Below are 20,794 nucleotides of genomic sequence, written 5' to 3'. Positions count from 1 at the left end.
ACCACCCCCTCCCCAAGGCTTTATTTTAAAGACATATTTTAACTGTGTGAGACTTGTGTGAACTGACTTGGTGTTCTTTGGGGGAAGCAGGTGGGTTATAAGTGGCTCAGTTAGTAATGAAAATTAAGAGGCCCTCTGCTCTGCTTGATGGTATTTGTAGCAGGGCTCCCCATGCTCTGTGTAGGCAATGGGGTGAAGTTGCTAAATCCATATTGGTCCTCATATGACAGCCTTCTGGTGGAACAGAGCTTTATACAATGTGAATATCAACAGATGAATTTGTTTTACCTTATTTTGTTCTTCCAGAGTCCTCGTGAGTCCTCGACAGAATTTGACTCGCATCACATTAAAAGGAACTTTCCAGGGGGCTAAAGTAGTCCGTGGCCCTGACTGGGAGTGGGGTAACCAGGATGGTAAGCTGCTTCTGAGAAGTTCTGTAAAACACCATTTGATTTTTGTTTGTCTGTTTGTTCTTTTTGCCAGATTACTGCTTGAAAATGCATGTGCTGAGCAGTAGCTTCTAGGGGAGCTGTTCTGATGATGCACTTTGCTGTTCTTTAGAGTATTAAGTATTTGTTTTCATGTATTTGTTTAAAAACATGTTTGAGGTAGGCTGTATGCAGTAATGCAGACTAGGGGAAGGAACTTTTACTGCTCCTATTTCATAGATGAGAAAATTTAGATCTTGTACAGAACTATAAATGTACACCATATAACAAGAAATTAAAGACTGATCTTCCATTCACAGTGGGAATAAGGTTTCTCTGTGTGCTCCTTTTTCCTTTGGAGTTCTTTGGAATACCCTTATTTGCACACTTCCAAGAGGAGTGAAGAGAAATGCTCCATAAGGAGTGTTTGACATGGAGCATTAACTCTTTGCTGTGGTTGCTGGAGAATGGTTTCTGCTTTCTGAATGGATTATAACTTCAGGCTTAAAATGGAAAGGGACAAAAATGCCTTTTTTAGAGCTGCTCTTGGGGTACAGTGACTGTGTCTAATTCAGTGATACCATTTTCTGTGTTAACACTACAGGGTAAAGGAAGCTTTATTGTCTACTTCTAATCCAGAGCCTTGTATAGACTGTAATGTTTCCAGCTTCTTTTTTTCCCCTAATAATTAAGTTATAAGACCAAAGGTTTGCAGTGTGGTCTCCACCATTTATTGCAGCTCTGTGTTGAGTGGAGGGCGTAGATACTTCCAGAGTCTGAGAGCAAAAGAAGCTTATGCTCAGTCCAGCTTATCCATCCTTTGGAGATCAGGTCAACATTTACATGTCTGAGACTTGTGTTGCTTACTCTGATTGTGACCTGAAATCACTTTTATGTGCCAGGCAGGTGAGGAGGAACCTTAGGCCAGCCCCTCAGGTGGTCTCTAGTTGCTACTGACTGGTTTGTGGTGGAACTGCCCCCACCCACAGCCATTTGCTCTTCTGAACATGGTTTCCTCCTAGCACTAACACATCAACTCCATTTCCATTTAAGGAGGTAACACGTAAATAGTGGTAATAAATAACCTTGCAAACTCTGCAATAGGGTCATGGTAAATTTATATATTGATCATGTGGTCTTGTGTGGCTGGAAAGGGCAATAGCAGCTGGTTGGGAAATCTGATTGAATGGCCTCTCTCCATTTAGTGCTCTTAGTGCTTGAAGTCCTTTGCAGAAATTAGCAGAGTGCAAAATTTGACTGTGTTGGAGTTTTTTTCTCTGCTGTGGTCAAGGTGGGCCCTGGCAGGTGAAGAGAAGTAGCAGAACAAACTGTAATTGATGTTTTTCCACCTCGTCAGTGTTGAGGAGAGATTAAAGATCTTGGTTGGATTTTAAAATGCTGCTGTGTTTTTATCTTGCCACAGTGTGGTGCCGTGACACTGTGTCACCTCTCTAGGGCAGTGCTTCTGCACACCAGGAGAGGAATGGCTGCTTCCACAGGAATCAGCTTTCCTCTATTTGTATTCCAGAATAATTGGCTGGCTGGCTCTCACTCAGCTTAACATAGAGATTCTGCCCTAGTTGGTCAAACTGAGTTTGTCTCATGGTTTAATTTCCTTAATTAAAAAGGTGACCAAGATCTCTTTTGTGTGTTGACTTTTGGCTCCCTACTCCTCTGTGGTAAATAGTTGGAGCAATGAAAAGTTTTTTTGTTTTGCTTAGTTAAGATTAAAATGCCATTAAAGCATGAGTAAACATCCCAAGGTCAGGTGAGTTTCTGTGTATCTATTCCTCTCAGTGAAAATGCAGGCTGGATGTTTTTTTCCTCTTTCCCTCAGGTGGTGAAGGTAAAACTGGACGTGTGGTTGATATTCGTGGCTGGGATGTGGAGACAGGACGCAGCGTGGCCAGTGTCACCTGGGCTGATGGCACCACAAATGTCTACAGAGTTGGACACAAGGGAAAGGTGGACCTGAAATGTACTGTGGAGGCATCTGGTGGTTTTTACTACAAAGAGCATCTCCCAAAATTAGGTGTGTAGAGACAAATCTCTTGAGAAAATCTGATTCATGCTGCTGTTTCCTGACACTAAATCCATTTCACTTGGAAGACAGAAAAATCAGCAGAGGATTCAACCCAGTCCTGGTTTTGTTAATCCAGAGATTTTCATTCTTCAGGCAAGAAGTGGTCCAGCTGGTTTTCACTGTGCTTTTGGAGTGAAAATATTTTGTTCAGGTGGACCAAAGGGTGTCCTGAAGGTGAATGTGACAAAAGGAAGATTTCTCCCAGCAGGGAGATGAGAAAGTAATGAAAAAAAAGTGATGTCTATATTGGCAACTTACTGCAATCCACCTTTCCTCTTAACTCCAAAGAAACCAAGGAAACTGCATGTTATTTTTGGACTTAGAAGATTTTTTTTATTAAGGTGTAATTTTGTTTTTCAACGAGGTGCAGGCCCCATCTTTTGCTCCCCTGAAGGAAAACAGAGAGGGCTGTTCTTGAGTTTGCAGCAGCAGAATCAGGCCCTTCTTGTTCTTTTCTTTCCCTGAGCAGCTTGGCAAGAGGATGAGGGAAGGGGAGGGTTGGCTGGGGAGATTATTTCCAAGGGTCCATGGGAAGGCCAGGAGGGTGAAGCACTGCCCACAGCAAGCTTGTGGCTGCCTCTGGAAGAGCACTTATTTTGGATACTGTGTGGGTGTGTCTGCTGAGCAGCAGTTGTGGGTGACCAAGTTGCTAAGAACAGCTCCTGGTGTCTGAGATAAGAGGCATCATTCAAAGGCATTCCCTTCTCTGGGAAGGGACCAAATTGTGTCTTGGTAGAATTACCTGGTGTTTAACCAATATCTATACCCAGTTAGAGCTGAATCCTCTTGATCTCTCCATGTAGGGCTGTCCCATGGGGTATGGAGGGGACACTCCCCAGCAAAACAAGAGACTTACACAGTTCTGCCCCAGTTAAACCAAATGAGACACAAAGCCTTTTACTGCATCATGCATGTATGTGGGTTGTGTTGTTCCTCTCTTCAGGAAAACCAGCTGAGCTGCAGAGGAAAGAAAGCACAGACAGGCATCCATTCCAGCATGGGGACAAGGTGAAGTGCCTGCTGGACATCGACATCTTGAGGGAGATGCAGGAGGGCCATGGTGGCTGGAATCCTAAAATGGCTGAGGTATGCTTCTGCCCTCTCCTCTCCCCTCAGTAATTATCAGTCACTGTCTCAGTTCACAGAAGTAGGCACTGGCTAGGGATATCTTTGTATAATGTGTTACTTTCTATATTTATGTTGTGTTTACTGAGTCTCAAATACAAATTCTTTACCAATAAGGCACTGGAGTCAGATTTATTTTTAGGCTCAGATAAATCTGTGTTGCATGGGAGTTGCCTTGTGGAGCCCTGCATAATTTCTAAGAGTTTACAATGGGTCAGAAGAGTTGATCAAAAGTCTTGGGAGACAGGGCAAACAACTAATGGTTGTTTTGTTTGGTTTTAAATGAGCCATGGATCTTTTCCTTGGAGCTCTGGATCCATTCCCTGTTTGGCTTCTTTTGTCCTGTGCATTACTGCTAATAGAAGTTATGTGTTTTGTCAACAATGGGCTCTGCCCCTGGCCAGGGCTAAAATTTCTCTGCCTGTATGATCTTCTTGGAGCTCAGCCTGTTGTCTTTAGTTGGAATAGCTATCAGTCTGTTGTCTAAAGAAACCTCAGATAGAGGAAAAGGTAGAAATGACAGCTGTTACTGTACTGTAGCATCTCAGGGGCCATCATGGAATGAAGTCTGCAGGGAGCTGTGAACCCCCTTATTCAATATGCTGCTACTTTAGAGGATCTCCTTGAGCAGCCTTTCCCTCCTCTTGCCAAACAACAATGCACCTCAGTTAGAGTAGGTTTGGGAGCACTGTTAGTCTGTGATTTGGAAACGCTGAATACTTAAGTCACTTATGCATTAGGCACCTCCTTCCCCCACTATTAAGCAATGTGATTTATTTAGGGGGTTTCTCCTTTTTTTTTTTTTTTTTCCCCTCCCCCTATCAAAAGTTCATTGGCCAGACAGGGACTGTGCACAGAATCACGGACAGAGGGGACGTGAGGGTCCAGTTCAACAGTGAAACCCGCTGGACTTTCCATCCTGGAGCTCTGACTAAGGTAGGTGCTGGCAGGGGAGCTTGGACAGAAGGAGAAATGCTGCAGGGCAAAGCTGTCAACGTAGCCAGCTGTGTGAGGACACAGGGTGTCTTGAGCAAGGATTTCCTGCAAGGCAGCAGAGCTCAGGCAGATGGTTGCAGACAGTGGGAGCCAGGCTCTTGGGTTTTATGAACCTTTGCATTTCAAATGCTGTGAGCTCTTCAGGTAAATTCCAATTCTCAATTTCAGCTGCTTTGATAAGAGTGCTAACACCAGACCTACAGTAGCTCACCCTCCTGCAGCCATCCTTCATCTGTGATGAACCTTCTTCCACATAATTTCCATTTGATTTTGTTTGCTTCTTGTGTCTTCCTGTTATTCTCCTTTTTGCATCTTTCCTCGTCTCTCCTCTCTCTGATTCTTCTGCATGACCTGAGTCTTTAATCCAGCTCTTCTAATTTTGTGTCTGCATTTCTAAAGCTCATAGCTCTGGCTTTCCCCAGGGGCTCGAGGGCTTGAAATGTGGATGATTAGAAACAGGCCTAATAGGTATAGAAGGGGCTTCTGGAAGACTATAAAATTCTGAAAGAGCTGAGCAAGGTCACAATGCTAAAATCTCCAACACCAGTGGAAAATGCAGTGTCAGATTGTTTTGCACAGAATTAGTCTGCCTTGAAAAGTGTGTTTTGACAGTGCTCCCTTCTTAGCTCAGTGAGCAGAGGGAGCATCTGGCAAATTACCAGTCCAGATAAACTCTGGTTTATCTTTTCTGCTTTTAATAACAAACAGATTTAACTTTCTTATTCAAGTGAATTAAAGTCTCCTGTTCCAAGTCAGGTAGAGTGAGGAGATGGGCCTAGGAAGATTCCATGGGTACTTTGTTCTGGTAATAATTATAAGTGGTTTGGAAAAGAAAGAAAAGAAAAATACTCTGTCCCAAGTTGTTTCCTTTTTTAAATGTGCACTTGGCTTAAAACAGAAACACCTCAGCCCTTGGATTGTGTTTATTTTTCAGTTCAGTGCTTACAGACTTCTTGGTAGTCGTGCTTGTGTTTTGTGATGCCATGGTTTTTGAGTCAGTGGCCTCCTTGTTAGGTTGGGCTGTCTGAGGGGGGGAGTGGGGTGGAGGGGGTGATTTGGCTGGTTTGGTTTGGTGTTTGTGCAGCTTCGTCCCCAAAAAGCTTATGACTTTCTTTTTCTTGTAGCTCAACACCTTTTGGGTTGGTGATGTTGTCCGGGTGATAGATGATATGGAAACAGTGAAGCGGTTCCAACCTGGTCATGGGGAGTGGACAGATGAGATGGCACCTGTGAGTGTGCACCAGCTCCAGGACAGTCCAGTAACCTCCTGAGTTTTCCCAAGCAGTAGTGACTGGGCTTGCATTGCCCTCCAGGGTTCCTGCTGGTCAGTGAGTTGCACAGAGCTTCCTGGGACTTGCCAAATCAATGTTTCCTGCTGCTATTGGCTGCTGGTCCTGTGGCCCTCTTGCAGCACCCAAAGCCAAGTGGGTAGGTGGGGAGTTGGAGAAAGGATCTGGCTACCAGTAAGTCAGACAAGAGGTTGACTGTTCAAAGTGAACAACCCCTCCTGTGCCCTCCCTAATCCTCTGGGAAGGAGGCAGGAAAGTCTCTGAGTGGAAAAATGGTCTGATGAGACCAGTATGGCTAAAACACAGAACACAGCTGTCCTGCAGGAGCAATGAAATGCACAGAGCAAACCTTTCCTAGTCCCCATTTTATCAGTTCTCTCAGGGTTCTTCAGACCATATTTTGTTGTTTCACCACCTTCCTCTCCAGACATTTGCAGTGTCTGGGAAACCCTCCTGATGTAAGACCAGTGACAGAGAAACTGCTGAGAACCCTCTGGTGTCCTTGCAAAGTGGGAGCTGTCCGCAAGTGTGTCACTGTTCAGTGCTTCTTTCCACAGAGCAGGAGTGCCACCTCTTAGAAGCATTGCACTGGCTCTGAGATGCAAAGCATCCTGCACATTGCCTTTTTTAAAATGATTTCTTTCTTTTCCTCGCAGACCCTGGGGCACATTGGGAAGGTGATCAAGGTCTATGGGGATGGAGATCTGAGGGTGTCAGTGGGAGGGCAGTCCTGGACCTTTAACCCAGCGTGCCTGACATCCTACCAGAGAGAGGAGGAAGCAAACCTCATGACAACAGAGAATGCAAAGGAATCAAAAAGTAAGAGAGCCTGAGCAGAAGTGTCTGATCTCTCAGGGGTTGTGAAATAGTTGCAGCAACACTCTTTGGACAGTGTTAAACTCCAGCTGCCTGCTCTTCCCCAGAGGGAGCTCCAAAAGCAAGCTGAGTTTTACCAGGGAATCAAAGCTGTGCTTAACAGGAAAACACAGAATTGAGGGCTGAGGAATGCTAACCATAGCTCTGCCCTAGGTTCAGCATTTGCTTTTGCCTTGACATGTCTGAATTTCCTCTTCCATCCTGCTGCATTCCACTTGTGTGGAAGTGTTGTTGAATCAATTATTATTTTGCCTGGTCCACCCCAAAACTGAATTTGGGATCACATGATGTGTAGAGGGGTGATTTTGTCTGTATTGCACATCTGCTCATAAAACTTTTTGTATTCTCACCATACTTAGTTCCTTCAGATATCAGATCACGTGGGAGAGAGGACAGACCTGCCTTGTTTTGCTGTGTAGATGGGTCTTAAACTGTTTGCTCAAGTTAGACTGCAGGGACAATTTGCATATGACCCAAGGTTATCAACTTTGCTGTAACAAAGGGCTGTAACACCTCTGTCCTCTGAGGCACTCAAAAGTCTGTAAATAGAGGGCCCATCTGAAAACACCTGTATTTTTTCCTTAGAGCATCCTTTCAAAAACAATGCATTCCTATTCAGAGTATTTGCTTTTTAGTAATGATTTTTCTTTGTTGGTCTCCTGCAGTATGGTTTTGTGTCTTTCTGGGTTCTCAGAACATCTGTCTGAGCCCCAGATGTGTGAAGCTCTTTGTGTGAGCTCAGTATCAGAGGTACAGCAGGCCCTTGCTGTGGTTGTCCAGTTCTGCTGTGCCAGCTGGATGCATGCACACATTTCCTCTCTGGCCCTTATAACCTGTGTCTGTTTCTCATTCCTACCAGGTACTTTGATTACTGTACTGGAGAAGCTGCTGTCCCAGAAGGCAGAATCAGAGCATGCAGGCTGCCTGGTCATTGCTGCAGCACTCAACAATGCAGCTAAAGTTCGGGAGCTCCTGCAGAAGTACCCAGACAAGGCAAGTTTTGAAGACATCCTGAATGGTTACTTCATGCTGCTTTTCCTTCAAATACTGTCATAAAATGGTAGTCAGGTTGGAGACAAATAATAGATTTGTCAGACCTTATATTAGCTCCTAACAGCTGGAAAATGATTATGCTGCAATTTTGGATTAAATGTGTATGTTAAATGTGCATATTTTTATGGCTCCAGTTTGTGGCATTAAATCTGAACTAGAGGTAAGTCCTTACAGCACATTTCCAAAGCTGGCTTTTCCCAGATTTCCTGTGTGGATACTGCACCTGTAGAATTAGGGAGAGAGGTATTTCTTTGTATGAAAACAGTAGCACGATGGCCAAGTATCTAGCCCCTGAAAAGAAAGCCATGAGTTGTGTCTGCCTAAATGTCTGTCCTTAGATGACCTTGCAAAATAGTTTTGTTGGAATCAGGAAGGAGAAAAGCTGCCCAGATCTTAATGCTGTGCATGTCTGTGTAGTGTCTTATCTTGTGTCTGACTGGAGCAGGGAAGTGGGCTTGACTTGTTGCTGAACAATTTCTGTGCTTGCAAAATGCCAAACTGTTAGGATCACATCTGCTCAGGTCACTGCTCTTCCAAACTGCCTGTGTTGGAGGCTCAGGCTCCTTCAGTGAGGGGTACAAGGTTTATAAACAGGTTAGAAAATGAGAACCAGAGACTGAAGTGTCCTTGGAAACCACCTTTAACAAAACATTAGTTTTGTTTAATGGGGTCTCTGGAGATTGGAGGAAATGAAGAATACCTGCAATTGTCAAATTTATCTCAGATAAGAAGGGGCCAAGAGTCAGGAATCCATTAGGTTATGAGTTATATCAACTAGATTTCTGTTTCTATTCTGAATTATATTTCTATTAGTTATATTAATAAATCAGTTATTTCTCTTGGAGTGTTATATACTGCAAGAGGGGGATGGATTTTTGAGGCTTATTTAGTAGTGCAAGTTGGAACTGCTTGCCAAGGCCTGTCCAGCTCATCAGCATTGTCTCTCTTGTGTAAATGAAGGAATAACAGAGTGGCCTCTAATGCCTCCTTTCTTAAATGATTCATCCCTCATTTTGAGTGAATCAAGGGGAATCTTGCTTCTCTTGCAGAAGCAACTGAAGTGAAAAAAAAAAAAAACAAAAAAACTGTTCTCCTTGCCAGTATGCTGAGGTTTTGTGAGTTCCTTCATCTCTTCTCCTCAGCCTCCCACTGATTTCAGTAGCTTCTTTTTTGGTTTTTTCCCTTTGTGTTTCATGCAGCCTCTCTTTGTTCTTCAGTCCCCTTAATTGTCAAAAAAAAAATCTGATTGCAGCTCTTCAGCACTGTGATACACCCTGCAGCCATTGTGTCCAGTGAAGTACCTGGAGTAACACAGAACAATGGGGACTTGGCATCTTCAAAGCTAATTTGATGTCCTCATGAATTCTCCTTTTGGGAAGGGAATTGTTGGCAGAGATGTCAAGAAGCACTCTGCTTGCAGGCATAGAGAGATTTGGCATCAGAGCTGCAATTAGAGCCCTGGCTTCCAGCTCTGTTCACTCACTTCTCCTTCCTGACTAAATATACTGTCCCCTTCCCCTTCAGAAATGCTCTGGGACAAGGTCAGCCTTGTAGCTGATGTACAGGAAGTGGAGCCAAGGGGGCACAGATCCTGATCAGCAGTTCTGAGCCTGCTTTAGAACAGAGCCAGGGCCTGGACACAAGGCAAGGTTTTTGCTAATCAAGGTTTTTTTGCTGTGTCTCTGCTCTTCCCACAGGTGGATGCCAAGAACCAGGGCAGAACTGCTCTGCAGATTGCCTCCTACCAGGGGCATCTGGATGTTGTGAAGATCTTGCTGCAGGCCCATGCCAATGTCAACCTGAGGGATGAAGAGGGGGACACAGCACTGCACTATGCAGCCTTTGGGTAGGGAATTGTGCTTCTTGATGTCCCTGGTACAAAACCTATTACTGTGGTTGGGTGGTTTCTGTAAGTACATGGGTTTTGCTGAATAAGATGAAAGGTTGAGCTGTGCTCTTAGTTACCAGGGAAGAATTCAGGAGTGGGAGATTCCTGTTGATTTAAAGCAAAGAGAGAGCAGATTCTGGAGTACAAATTAGGAAGGTTTTGGTGTTGTGTTTGTTTTTTTGGTTTTTTTCAATACTAAGAGGAGGTGGGATGAAGTCAAGAGGATACAGTACCAAGGAAATTCTGTTGCTTTACAAGAGGAGGAATTTACTGTCTGCACAGAACTGAACCTAATCCCTCTTACTCCTTGCTTTTAAATCAGAAACCAAGCTGAGGTTGCCCGTGTGCTTATTGGCAAAGGAGCCAGTGCAGACCTGTTAAACAATGCAAAGTGCACAGCATTGTTTGTTGCTGTCAGCCAAGGATTCACAGAGGTGGTGCGGGCACTCTGTGAGCTCAACTGTGATGTCAACCTCCCAGTAAGTTTTGGGTTTTGTGAGATTTGAGGGTGTGTGTGTTTAGGGGTTGGGATTTTTTTGTTTGTTTGCTTCTTTTGGTTTTTAACATGAGGAGCTGCTTTTCTGTCTTACACCGTTTGTTGCTGCTTAGAGTTTGAAGCTCATTCTCTTAAAATGCACTGCTGGGAGGTGCATTTCTCTAGGCTGAGCTGTTTCATTTGGCACTCTGAGGTAATTAACCTGTGTCCTGCTTCCTGATCCCTGTGCAGGATTCCCAGGGAGACACCCCACTGCATTATGCTATCACTGCAGATTACAAAGTCCTTATTGAGATTCTCACTGAAGTACCCAACATTGACTTCACTGTCCAGAACTGTCAAGGCTTCAATCTGCTCCACTTTTCTGCTCTAAAAGGCAACAAGCTGTAAGTGACCTTTTTTTCATTTTTACTGTTTTTACCACATGTTAACTCGTGCTTGCTGTTTTAACAGGAAGATGGTAGCAGATGTAGTTCTAGATAGCTAGGAAGGAAATGGTTACACATTCCTTGGGTGTAGGGATGGCTGGGTGTAGCTGTTGCCCTCCTCCCCTCCTTCATGCATTCACAGAAAACTGCTGCCTGCTTTCCCTGTTCTATCCAGCTTGGCTAGGAAATCTGTCTGCTTCCAGATAGTGCCCTTAGATGTTTGGGTTCCCAGATGGAAGGACAGAAGAAGGTCTGTAGTAAACAGTACTTGAAAAGACTCTGTCTAACTGAGAGCCTCTGGAATTCTTCCAAGGATAAATCTGCTCATTATTTCCCTAGCAGTGTGAGTTTACCCTGTTTTATTAAATGATAACTGAGGGCTTTTGTTTTAGTCTTGTAATTCAGTCTGTGAGCATCACAGGTGCCAGCTCCTGGTCCTGCCTACTAAAACATGAATATTCAGAACTGCTGAGCAGAAGAGACAGGCCTGTCCCTTCCTGATAAAGTAACTCTTGCATCTCTGTTAACCTCCAACACTAGAGCCATAAAGAAGATTCTAGCAAGAGCTCGGCAGCTGGTTGACTCCAAAAAGGAAGATGGCTTCACTGCCCTGCACCTTGCTGCTCTCAATAATCACAAAGAAGTGGCAGAAATTCTTATCAAAGAGGTAAGAAACAAAACCATACCATCAACAACAGAACCTCCCATCTGTCCCACTCCCCAGACTCCCACATTTACTAAGCACAGTCGAGTTCATACCTGGGACTCACAGGAAGTTCTCAGTCTTTTTGAAGAGATGGCATTTTTTGGAGACTTTTGAAGAACAGAGGTTGTCATTCCTTGGGGATATTTTCCTTTGACACAGGCTGTAGAAAAGGAAGATACCAGCACTCCTGGGTTTTGTTTCTTCTTAGTGGTTTGTTTCCTGAATCTCTCAATCTTTACAAGTGGCTGCAAACACTACAACAAGGCTTCAGTGGATTTACAAATGAATGCAGCAGAGGAGCCCTGCCTGTGAGCACTGTGCAGTGCTGTGCTTGCTTTGTTTCTGGCACAGTCACTGCATTCCCATTGCCATGTCTCTGGAGGCTCTGTCTAACCCTTGCTGCTGCCTCCCCCCTGCAGGTTTGGCAGAGGTGCAGAGTGGTTCAGATTTGAGCAGGTTTTTCTCCTCTTCGCTCGGAAGAGGGGAAATCAAAGTGCAGCAGACAGCAAGGAATCAGTGTCCATGGCTGTTTGCTTGGAGTATGCCTGGATTTGTTTGTGTCGGGGAGGTGATGAGTTGTCACATCCAGCTCCTCACCAGGACAATGTTATCTGTGTGTTGTCTGGGCACTTGGGTTCTGATTCTCCAGTCCTTCATCTTTGTGGTGTGCTGGCCACGTGGCTTACGTGCAGAGCATCCAAGAGACCATGGATCTCTTGGAGATGTCTGTACTGCTGTCCTGGAGAAGACAGACTTGGCACCTGTGGCCTCAGCAAGCACCACAGCACTCTTCTTCATCCAAGCTCAGCAGCAACCACTCACCCTGGTGCCATCCTTCTCTTCAAGGGTCGCTGTGATGTCAACCTGAAGAACAACCGGAACCAGACACCGCTGCACCTGGCTGTCATCCAGGGACACGTGGGCATGGTGCAGCTGCTGGTCAGTGAGGGCAGTGATGTCAATGCTGAAGATGAAGATGGGGACACAGCCATGCACATTGCCTTGGAAAGGCAGCAGCTGATGTCTGTCATGATGGAGAAGCGGGAAGGGGAGATGGGGCTGTCCCTCCTTTCCAAGGTGAGCTGGGAGTAGGAGAAGTTCTAGCACCCAGGGCAGGAAAATTCTTGATGTTGGCATGACAGAAGATAGTGGGATCCAAGGGGGCAAAGGAAGGCAGGGAAATTGTGTAAAGCCAGTCCAGATGGAGAGCATGGAAACAAACCTCCTTCTCTGTGGGAAAGCAAGAATAGATCCTCTGAGGCCATGCTTGAATTTATAGCATGAAACTTCACATAGTCAGACGACAATTCATGCTGTCTCCCCTGGTATTTTTACTAGCATTGTGTGCTTCTTTCTTGACATGGGAAAGGTCATGAATCCAGTTGCAGAGCCAAGAGTCTTGGGCTTAATTCATGCCCCAGAACCACAGCAATTCGCTTCTGCCGGATGGCATGGAAAATATGAGGAAAGCTAACCACAAACTCCCCAGTTATCTGCAGATGTAGAGCAGAATGTGAGAGGTGAGACATATCAGGCTGAGGGATAAGGGCTGTGAAGCTATCAAGCCTGAACTGGGCTTCCCCAGGTTGCTCTGTTATTCATGGATGTAGAAAGTCTTTCCTGAAAGTCTTAGATACAACTGGTATGTACTGTGGTGTCCTCATTGTACTTCCTTCTCAGTACCTGAAGAAGTGAGTGCCTGTTGCTATGATTAGTAATGATTAGCACCAGTTAGGACCAGTCTTGTGCACTCTTGTTCTGGAATGCAAGATTTGAATCTGCTAGTTATGTGCTGAAGGCTCTTTTTTTTAAAAAAAAAAAAAAATGATAAATTGCACATTCAAGTTGTAGGTGAAAGGATTAAGATTTGTTTAGTACTTGGTACAGATCAAAGCCATTTAACAGAAACTTCTTTCTTAACATTTTTTAGCTGCAGTCTTTTGGCTTTCTTGGGAATGTAGAGCTGAATGTTGGAACTGCCATTGCATGTTACTTAGCACAAGAAGGAGCAGATATTAATTATGCAAATCATCGGGGAAAGGCTCCTGTTGATCTCATTACAGATGGAAGGATTCTCCAGATCGTCAAAGACTTCTCACAGAAATTCAGGTAAAACATGGCCCCTGGAAATTGGCTGCTTTCTTGCAAAATGCAGGCTGCTCCCACAGCACTGTGGAGCCACTGCCTGCAGCTGCTGTTCCAGGAGGGATGAAGCATCTTTGTCTGAGCACCTCCTGTTTCAGCTGGAGCTGGTTGCTGTTGCTGTGTTTCTGGAGCTGTTGTTTAAGAGTGGATACTGTCATCTGAAAGAGTTGAGAAAAACAGATTAATGCTGCTCTGTGCAAACTCAGCTGCTTAGAGAGCCCTGAGGCAGTCTGAGAAGCCTGGCCACTGAAGCCAAGAGTAACTTCTCTCTTGCCGAGTAATTTTGGGTTCTGTTTTACTTTCATTGGATTCTGCAGTCACAGACATTTAAAGTCTAAACAGAGAGGTGAGTGCAACAAAAGAATGGGCACCAGAATCCACAGAATTTATTTCAGAGCTAGATAAATTCTTGTTTTTCAGCTGATAAGAGAAATAGCTGAGAAAATGCCAAAGGGAGGGAAGCAAGTCAAAGATGGTTTTATCAGAGGCTCTGAGAAACACTTGTTTGGATTTTGACTTTGAAAACATGAAAGCAGAGTTCTGTTTGATCTGAGGGCACAGCCCTGCAGTCGTGTTACTGCTGGAGGAGGAACCATGCAGCAGCCACTCTAGATGGCCATGCTTCTGGTTTACTGTAAATAACAGGTGAAATCTGTTCCTTTAAACATCATCTATAGGAGTTTTGTCAGGGGAGTATGTGTTGAATTAAGCTATTGGTATTCTTTAAGCAGAAAACCAAACATTTTTCTCAGGCTGACAATTCTCATAACAGTGGTGAGCTGGCTTATTGTGCCAGCCCTGAATCTGAGGCTCTGTTGTGCAAAAGGCAAACTCAGACACCCACCCCAGGCACTTCTCAGGAACATCCAAATATGGAGGATTCCTGGGGCTGCACGTTTTAAATAACTCCTAGAAGCTGGCTGCTCCCAGCAGATGATTGTACTCTCAAACCTTGCTGTTACCCTCCAAAAGAGCAGTTTCAGCTTGTGTAAATTTTAGTAATCACTGCTCTTTCCCTCTCTTATTAGAAGGATCCATTTAGAATCCCAGCTCCTGGAAGCTGAGGTGGTCCCACAAGGGCAGTGGGGGTCACCAGTTGGTGCTCCCTGAGCTGCTTGGTCTCCATGTGGAGTGTTTGCCAGGGATCAAGGTGATGCTGTCTGGTTGTTGCAGGAGGAGCTGGAGCATGTTGCTCAGGGTGTATTCCTGGTTTTGGTTGCAGGGAACAGCAGGTTTCCTCAGAGAACTCAGCCATCACCTGCAGCCTTCGCCGTGTGCACACCACCCCCAACACCATGACCAACCTTAGTGTCCCCAGTCTGGCAGTGCCCACAGAGTGCCTGGTCTGCTCAGAGCTGGCCCTGCTCATACATTTCTTCCCATGCCAGCACAGAATTGTATGTGAAGGTAAGGCCATACTGGGGTTTTTTCCCCCCTTTTTTTTTTCCTTGAGATTTTATTTTGGTCTTCCATCCCGTAGCTTCCCTGGCTCTCAAGCATCAAGCACTGTTTAAACACAAAGCTATTGTGCTTTTTGTGACCTGAAACAGCCTCAGCATGATTTCAGCACCACCATCTTAGAGAAGATGTCCAAATCTATCTATGAAAAGCACAGAATGTTCTCACCACCTGCTTACTGGGACCCCAGGCAGCTTTGCTTGTGTTTATAGATACCCTGGATAATTCAGAAGGAAAGCCAGATGTTTCAGTTCTAGCTGGCAGTGCTTTATCTGTCAAAAACCTCCTGGGAGGGATTTCCCTCTTGCCTGGCCTTTGTTACTGGTTTGCATTTCAGTTGTTTTAATTGCTGCCTACTCAACCATGTCAGCAAGTTTATCTCACAGGGCACAGGCTGACCAGAGGGAATTTGGTAAGGTCTGTGTGCCAGAGCTGCATCCCTTCCCCTCACAGCAAAGGGCTGTGTGGATCCACAGTGCAGCAGTTCCAGTGATACAGAGCACTGAGGATTTAAAGGTGGTGCATTTGCTGCTGGCACAGGACAGCCTAAACCCAGAGACTGGGCTCAAAAGAAGATGGTGTCCCCATTTCTATGCAGAAGCAATTTTTTTAATCATCCAGGGAGGTGTCAGGTTGTTCAAAGCTGATGTTCTTGAGTCTGTTGTTTTTTGCCCTGATTCTGGGGATCAGTGCACTTAATTGTAATGTTTTCTTGTATCATTCATGGTAGAATGCTCCAGGAGAATGAAGAAGTGCATCAAATGTCAAGTGACAATAACCAAAAAACTGAAACAAGGTACGTTTGCTGTTCCTGCTGCTAAGTGCTGTGGGGTAGGGTCCTGCACAGTGGTAGTTTGGGCAGCATCACAGAATTTTTGTGAAATGAGCATAATAAGGGAGCGTATTGTTTTGTCATTGGTGCTGGTGGTTTCTTTGGGGGGGGGGGTTGCCTGTTGCATTGGCCACTTTTACAGAGGAGAAGGTAGATTCTCTCATGGGCCAAACTTTGAGGACATTTGAGGGAACTTACCCTGCCCCTGGCTTATTTTGTGTACTGAAAGCAGATCTCAGGCCCTCCTCGGTCTGTTTTCATTGGCAGCAATTTCACAGTGAAAATTGGTGAGACAGGAAAAACTGTGTCTTGTGGAAGCTTTGCTTCTCCCTTGGCTGAAACTGCAGTGCCTCCCAGGGCTGGCATGAGCCAGCTCTCCAGGAATCACTGACCTGGATTGTTTTGATCAAGCTCTCTAGCCCAGTTTCATACAGATCATCCTCTGTCCTCCTTACTTGGTGTCCAGAATGGGCAATGTTTTGCCTGTCAGCAAGCTGGCAGCAGGTTTCCACTTGCCTTGGAATTGCCCATTGGAGCTTTTTCCAGAGCAGTTGTGAGAGTTGATGTTTCTTCTAGCTGAGACCAGGGCAAATGCACACAAAAATGAATTGCATGTCCTGCTGTAAGTGTGGACTCCTTTGCTGGAGTCAGGCTGTAGTCTTGTGTCTTGGTGCCTGCACAAGAGCACAGGGGAACCAAGAATCTGCCACGTGGCATTGGGCACACACAGCTGGCAAAGACAGAAATCCTCTGGGAACTCCATGATCAGAAAACAGCAAGTTTACCTGGCAGGAGGCAGAAGCTCCCCTCCCCAAACTTGCTTCACCTTTATGGACTTGAAATCACTTCTTGCACCACTGAAGTGCAACTAATTCCTGATTGCTGGGGAAAGGGACATCCACACTGAAGTGTAAAGCTGCCTAATCAGAGGTTGAGGAGAAAAGGGACAGTGGCTGTAATAAGCTGAAACCAGGAGGAGTCTGACCTAAGCTGGCACCTGTCCAGGTATTGAGCTGCTTTTTTTTCAGAGTTGACCAAATGACTCTGTGCAGCTTCACGTATGCAAAAGGCAACCTGAGTGATGTCAAATGGTTTCTTCTTGCTTTGCCATGTGTGTCCCAAGAGACTTAACCAGAAATGTGAATCTCAGATGTGAACAGGAGGCTGAGAGAACATAGTACTGGTAGCACTGTAAGGATTCCTGGACCAGTATGGCAGAACATCAGCAGCTATCAAAGTTTTCACTTTGATATTCACTTTTGATATTCCAGAACACCAAGACAGGGCATCTTAGACAACATTTTGTTTCCTTAAAAACCCTTCAAACTAACCCAAAGGCAGCTGAGCAGCTCTGTGGAGGAAAGCAGCACTGCCCAGTCTGTAAAAAGCATCATCTCAGGCTTTTAATTTGAGGAACCCCTGGATAAGGCTCAGTGAGGAGAGGTCAGTCTGAACTAATTGAGGGGCAGACTCTAATTAAAGAGGCAGTGTGTGAGGCAGAGCCCAGCAGTACTAACTCCCTGCTCTCCCCCTGCAGACAGCACTGAGGTGGAGTGCAGCCCCAGCTCTGAGTCCACGGACCAGAGGAAGCTGATGGAGGAGCTGCAGAGCCGCTACCGGCAGATGGAGGAGCGCATCACCTGCCCCATCTGCATCGACGACCAGATCAAACTGGTCTTCCAGTGTGGACATGGCTCCTGCCCAGACTGCAGCACAGCCCTCACTGTCTGCCCCATCTGCAGGCAGGCTATCCGGGAGAGGATTCAGATCTTTGTCTAAGGATGTGCTTGCTTCCCTGCCCCGTTCCCACCTCCCTCCTTTACTTCCTTTTTGTTTGCGTTTTTAGCTGAGGAGTGCTGGTCAGGCTGATGTGTTTGGCTGCCTGCAAAGCCATCCTGAGAGAGAGGGCAGCAAGTATCTGATGTGACTTGGGTGGAGGGGGAAGGAGTCCCCTCTGCTTGCAGTGTCATAAGCCAAGGAGCAGAGTGTGAAGGCCAGCAGCCCCCTCCTCTTTGCTGCTGATCCATCAGAAAGACCTGAAGAACACTGACCTGTCTACTGGAAGAGTGGAAAGAAGAGACTTTCAGACCAGAGGTGAATAGACTTCCACATTCAGGTATTTCCAAGGACATTCAGCTCTGGTGACAGTGTCATGCCTAGTGCCCCAGAGCATCAGGTCCACAGCCTGGCACTGCTCTAGAAGGAGCTGCAGAAGGAGGACAGACCTTACACCCTGGCAAGCAACAGCACAGCCTGAGCTTGCACCTCACCTGAGCAGATCCCAGAGGAGATCAGTCGTGGTGTCAGTTCTCCCAGCTGCCTGGCAGTGGTAGGGAGGTGATGTCCTACCACAGCCTGCTCTCCACTACTGCTTTTGGGCTCAACTTGGACTGACAGAGGCAAATCTGGATGTAATGAGATCCTAAAGACAGAGTGTGTGCCTTAGAGATTAAGTAGTGAACACTGATTGGAGAAAATATGTTGTTACAACAAATATTTCTAACCTCTAAGTGACACTCTTCTTCCATATTTTTTTGGGGGGGGCACAACTGTTTGTTCAGAGACTCCTGAGCTTTCTATCCATAATGCCAAAGGCAGGTGTTAAATACTCCAATCAGAGTGTAAAGAAAATAAATAGTAATAATGAAGACATGAGAAAAATGGATTTCATTTTTGTTTCTTTGTTTTGCAGCAAAACTGAATAAAATAAAGTATCTATTTTCCTGAGCATTAAAGTGAATGTACAAACAGTAGCTGAAATATGGATCCAGCTGTATTGTGTTTTCCTACTTTTCTGCCTGAAGAAATATAATGCACTGAGTCCATCCTATAAAGTCACTGGAAGTGGCAACCTGTAGGGCTGGTGTGCTGTGTGTGTGTGTGGTGTGTATCCTGATGACATAATGATACCCAAGCTTGTTACCTATTGATAGCAATATTTTAAACAAACAAAAAAATACTGTGTTCCTCCACTATCTTTGTTCATTAGCAAAAAGGTGATTTAATTTCCCTAGTAAGAAGAAGGGAATTGCTGCACCACAACAGAGAAGCAGCACCATGGTCAGTGGAGCCCAAGAAACAGAAGATCACAGAAATGCTCTTGTGTACCAGGTATGATTTTGGCCAACTTTATCCCCTGAGACAGGCTCAGCCCCATGGGAGGCTGAGGCTTTGGACAAGTGAGACAGGTTCTGCTGTCTTACCTTTCTGGGGAAGACTTCTCCTCCTTGGAGGGCCAGGATCAGAGAGCTGATGAGTGCCATGTTGGGTGAAACAGGATGAGGGGGGGAAGATGTTTTTCCCCTTGCTGGTTTTGCTACCAGTCAGTATTCTTGCTGGTTGTAGGGGCTGAAGGGGACATCAGCAGCAGGCAAATGCTCCTGTAGAGAGGAAAGACAAATAATTGTTATTAGTTCATCAGTGAGTGATTTTCTGCTTGTTATTTATTACCAATTGGTCTCCCACAAATGAGACAGTTCTTCCCCAAATGAGTTGGGGAGCTGCTTGTTTTCACTGGGGCTTCTGTTATCAACTGGAGCATAGCATTGAACAGTAGTGGTTTGGAAAGGAAAAGATCTTGCTGAGTCTTTCTGGTGTAAATTTCCCCCTCATTTAATTCTCCTTGTTACGTGGCCATGACTGGACTGCTGAGCTTCTGACTAGGGTCAGGACCATGCCTCTTGGGTAACACAAGGTCAGTCCAGTGCAGGCACTTGTGTGAGCTGCAGCTCCAAACTGACAGTTAAGCAAAATATTCCATTTTCTTTGCCAGCTGGAGCAAGCCCTTGTTTTCAGCTCATTTGCTATTCAGCAGACCATGGATTTTTCTAGGAACATCAGCAGATGCTGATCACGAGGGGCTGCATGATAGAAAGTGGGAGAATGGTTGAGGACGAATGAATATTCTTCATCTTCCCTTCTCTGGGGAATGTTGCTCCCTGCTACAGCAGATAAAATCCTTTTTAGTCCATGACCCACTAAAAAAAGTCCCAAGTTTTCGCTGCTGTTCCCAAAGGAACCGTGCAAGAATGTTGGGTTGTGTTTTGGTTTTTTCCCCAAGTTGTGAGAGGAAGGGATGAATGTGTAAGTGCTTTTTAAAATAAGTGCCATATGAGGATTTGCTAATTCTTTTCACATGGGCCACCAAGGAGCCAATATGTGGTAAATCACAGTCAGCTGCCTGCTCTCCCCCTCCCCTGCCTGCAGCCTGATTTGGACAGGAGCCCTGGAGATGAAATGCTTATTCCTTGAGCCATCAGACACAATCAGATGTGAGGTCCTTCTTTCCCTGCCTCCCCACCTTCATGTGGAATCCCCAGGTGACTAAGGAGGGCAGTTTGTTCAGTGCTGAATAACACCCACTTCAGCCATGAATAAAGAAGTTTCCCCAGAGGTGAGGTCAGTTTTGGAGAGCTGGCAGCTGCAGATTTGGGGCTGATGGTTGTTCTCTGTGCAGTGCCTCTTATCACCAGCATAGCTGTGTTGTAATAGATCCTTCTTGCATCATCTTGGGGTCCTCAGTGTGCATCCTGGCTGCTGCACCAGGGCTGATGTTCCTCTGAAACGTGGCAAATGTAGCAGAGGGAAGCATTTGGAAATCATGCTGAAAGCAACATTTAATACTAGCAATGCTGAATAAAAGGGGAGGAGAGAAATGCTAAGAATAAGCCATGGAAGTGGGAAAGTATTTATTTTTGAGCTAAAACGTGCCCTTGGGAGTATATCCATATGTTGTGCATTATATGGCAGCTCCACTTTAAACATTTCAGCAATTAAGACTGAAAAGAGCAAAGGAAGACTGAGGCCATTTACCCAGGGCAGTGTGCTGTGTTGTGCAAATGATCCAAGCCTTGATGTTCTCTGGTCTCTGGTTGTTTTTTGTTGGTTTATGCAACATTCATTCCCTTCTGACAGCTGTTCAGTGCCTGCTTTTCCATATGACATCTGCTGCATGCAGAGGGATCTCAGGGAATGCATCCCTGCCTGTTTGC

The 20,794-nt window shown here is 45.4% G+C and overlaps 1 protein-coding gene across 3 annotated transcripts in view; it reads left to right on the top strand.

The window, feature by feature from the left end:
• The window catches only part of MIB2 (MIB E3 ubiquitin protein ligase 2), a 38,196-nt gene extending 19,633 nt beyond the window's left edge, over nt 1–18,563 (top strand). For all 3 annotated transcript variants that reach the window (XM_071767037.1, XM_071767038.1, XM_071767039.1), the window contains 16 exons: nt 307–413; nt 2,266–2,460; nt 3,455–3,597; nt 4,465–4,572; nt 5,757–5,861; nt 6,578–6,740; nt 7,657–7,790; nt 9,548–9,696; nt 10,061–10,217; nt 10,466–10,620; nt 11,203–11,329; nt 12,215–12,445; nt 13,299–13,477; nt 14,736–14,920; nt 15,702–15,767; nt 17,341–18,563. In XM_071767037.1, coding sequence (XP_071623138.1) covers nt 307–413; nt 2,266–2,460; nt 3,455–3,597; nt 4,465–4,572; nt 5,757–5,861; nt 6,578–6,740; nt 7,657–7,790; nt 9,548–9,696; nt 10,061–10,217; nt 10,466–10,620; nt 11,203–11,329; nt 12,215–12,445; nt 13,299–13,477; nt 14,736–14,920; nt 15,702–15,767; nt 17,341–17,582 — 2,446 coding nt within the window. In that variant the 3' untranslated portion in view covers nt 17,583–18,563. The remainder of the gene's footprint in view (nt 1–306; nt 414–2,265; nt 2,461–3,454; nt 3,598–4,464; nt 4,573–5,756; nt 5,862–6,577; nt 6,741–7,656; nt 7,791–9,547; nt 9,697–10,060; nt 10,218–10,465; nt 10,621–11,202; nt 11,330–12,214; nt 12,446–13,298; nt 13,478–14,735; nt 14,921–15,701; nt 15,768–17,340) is intronic.
• Nucleotides 18,564–20,794: the final 2,231 nt, after the last annotated feature.

This window comes from Heliangelus exortis, chromosome 23, assembly GCF_036169615.1.
Source record: "Heliangelus exortis chromosome 23, bHelExo1.hap1, whole genome shotgun sequence".
NCBI lineage: Eukaryota > Metazoa > Chordata > Aves > Apodiformes > Trochilidae > Heliangelus > Heliangelus exortis.
The sequence above is the reverse complement of the archived record's forward strand: the minus strand, read 5'-3'. Positions and strand labels throughout refer to the sequence as shown.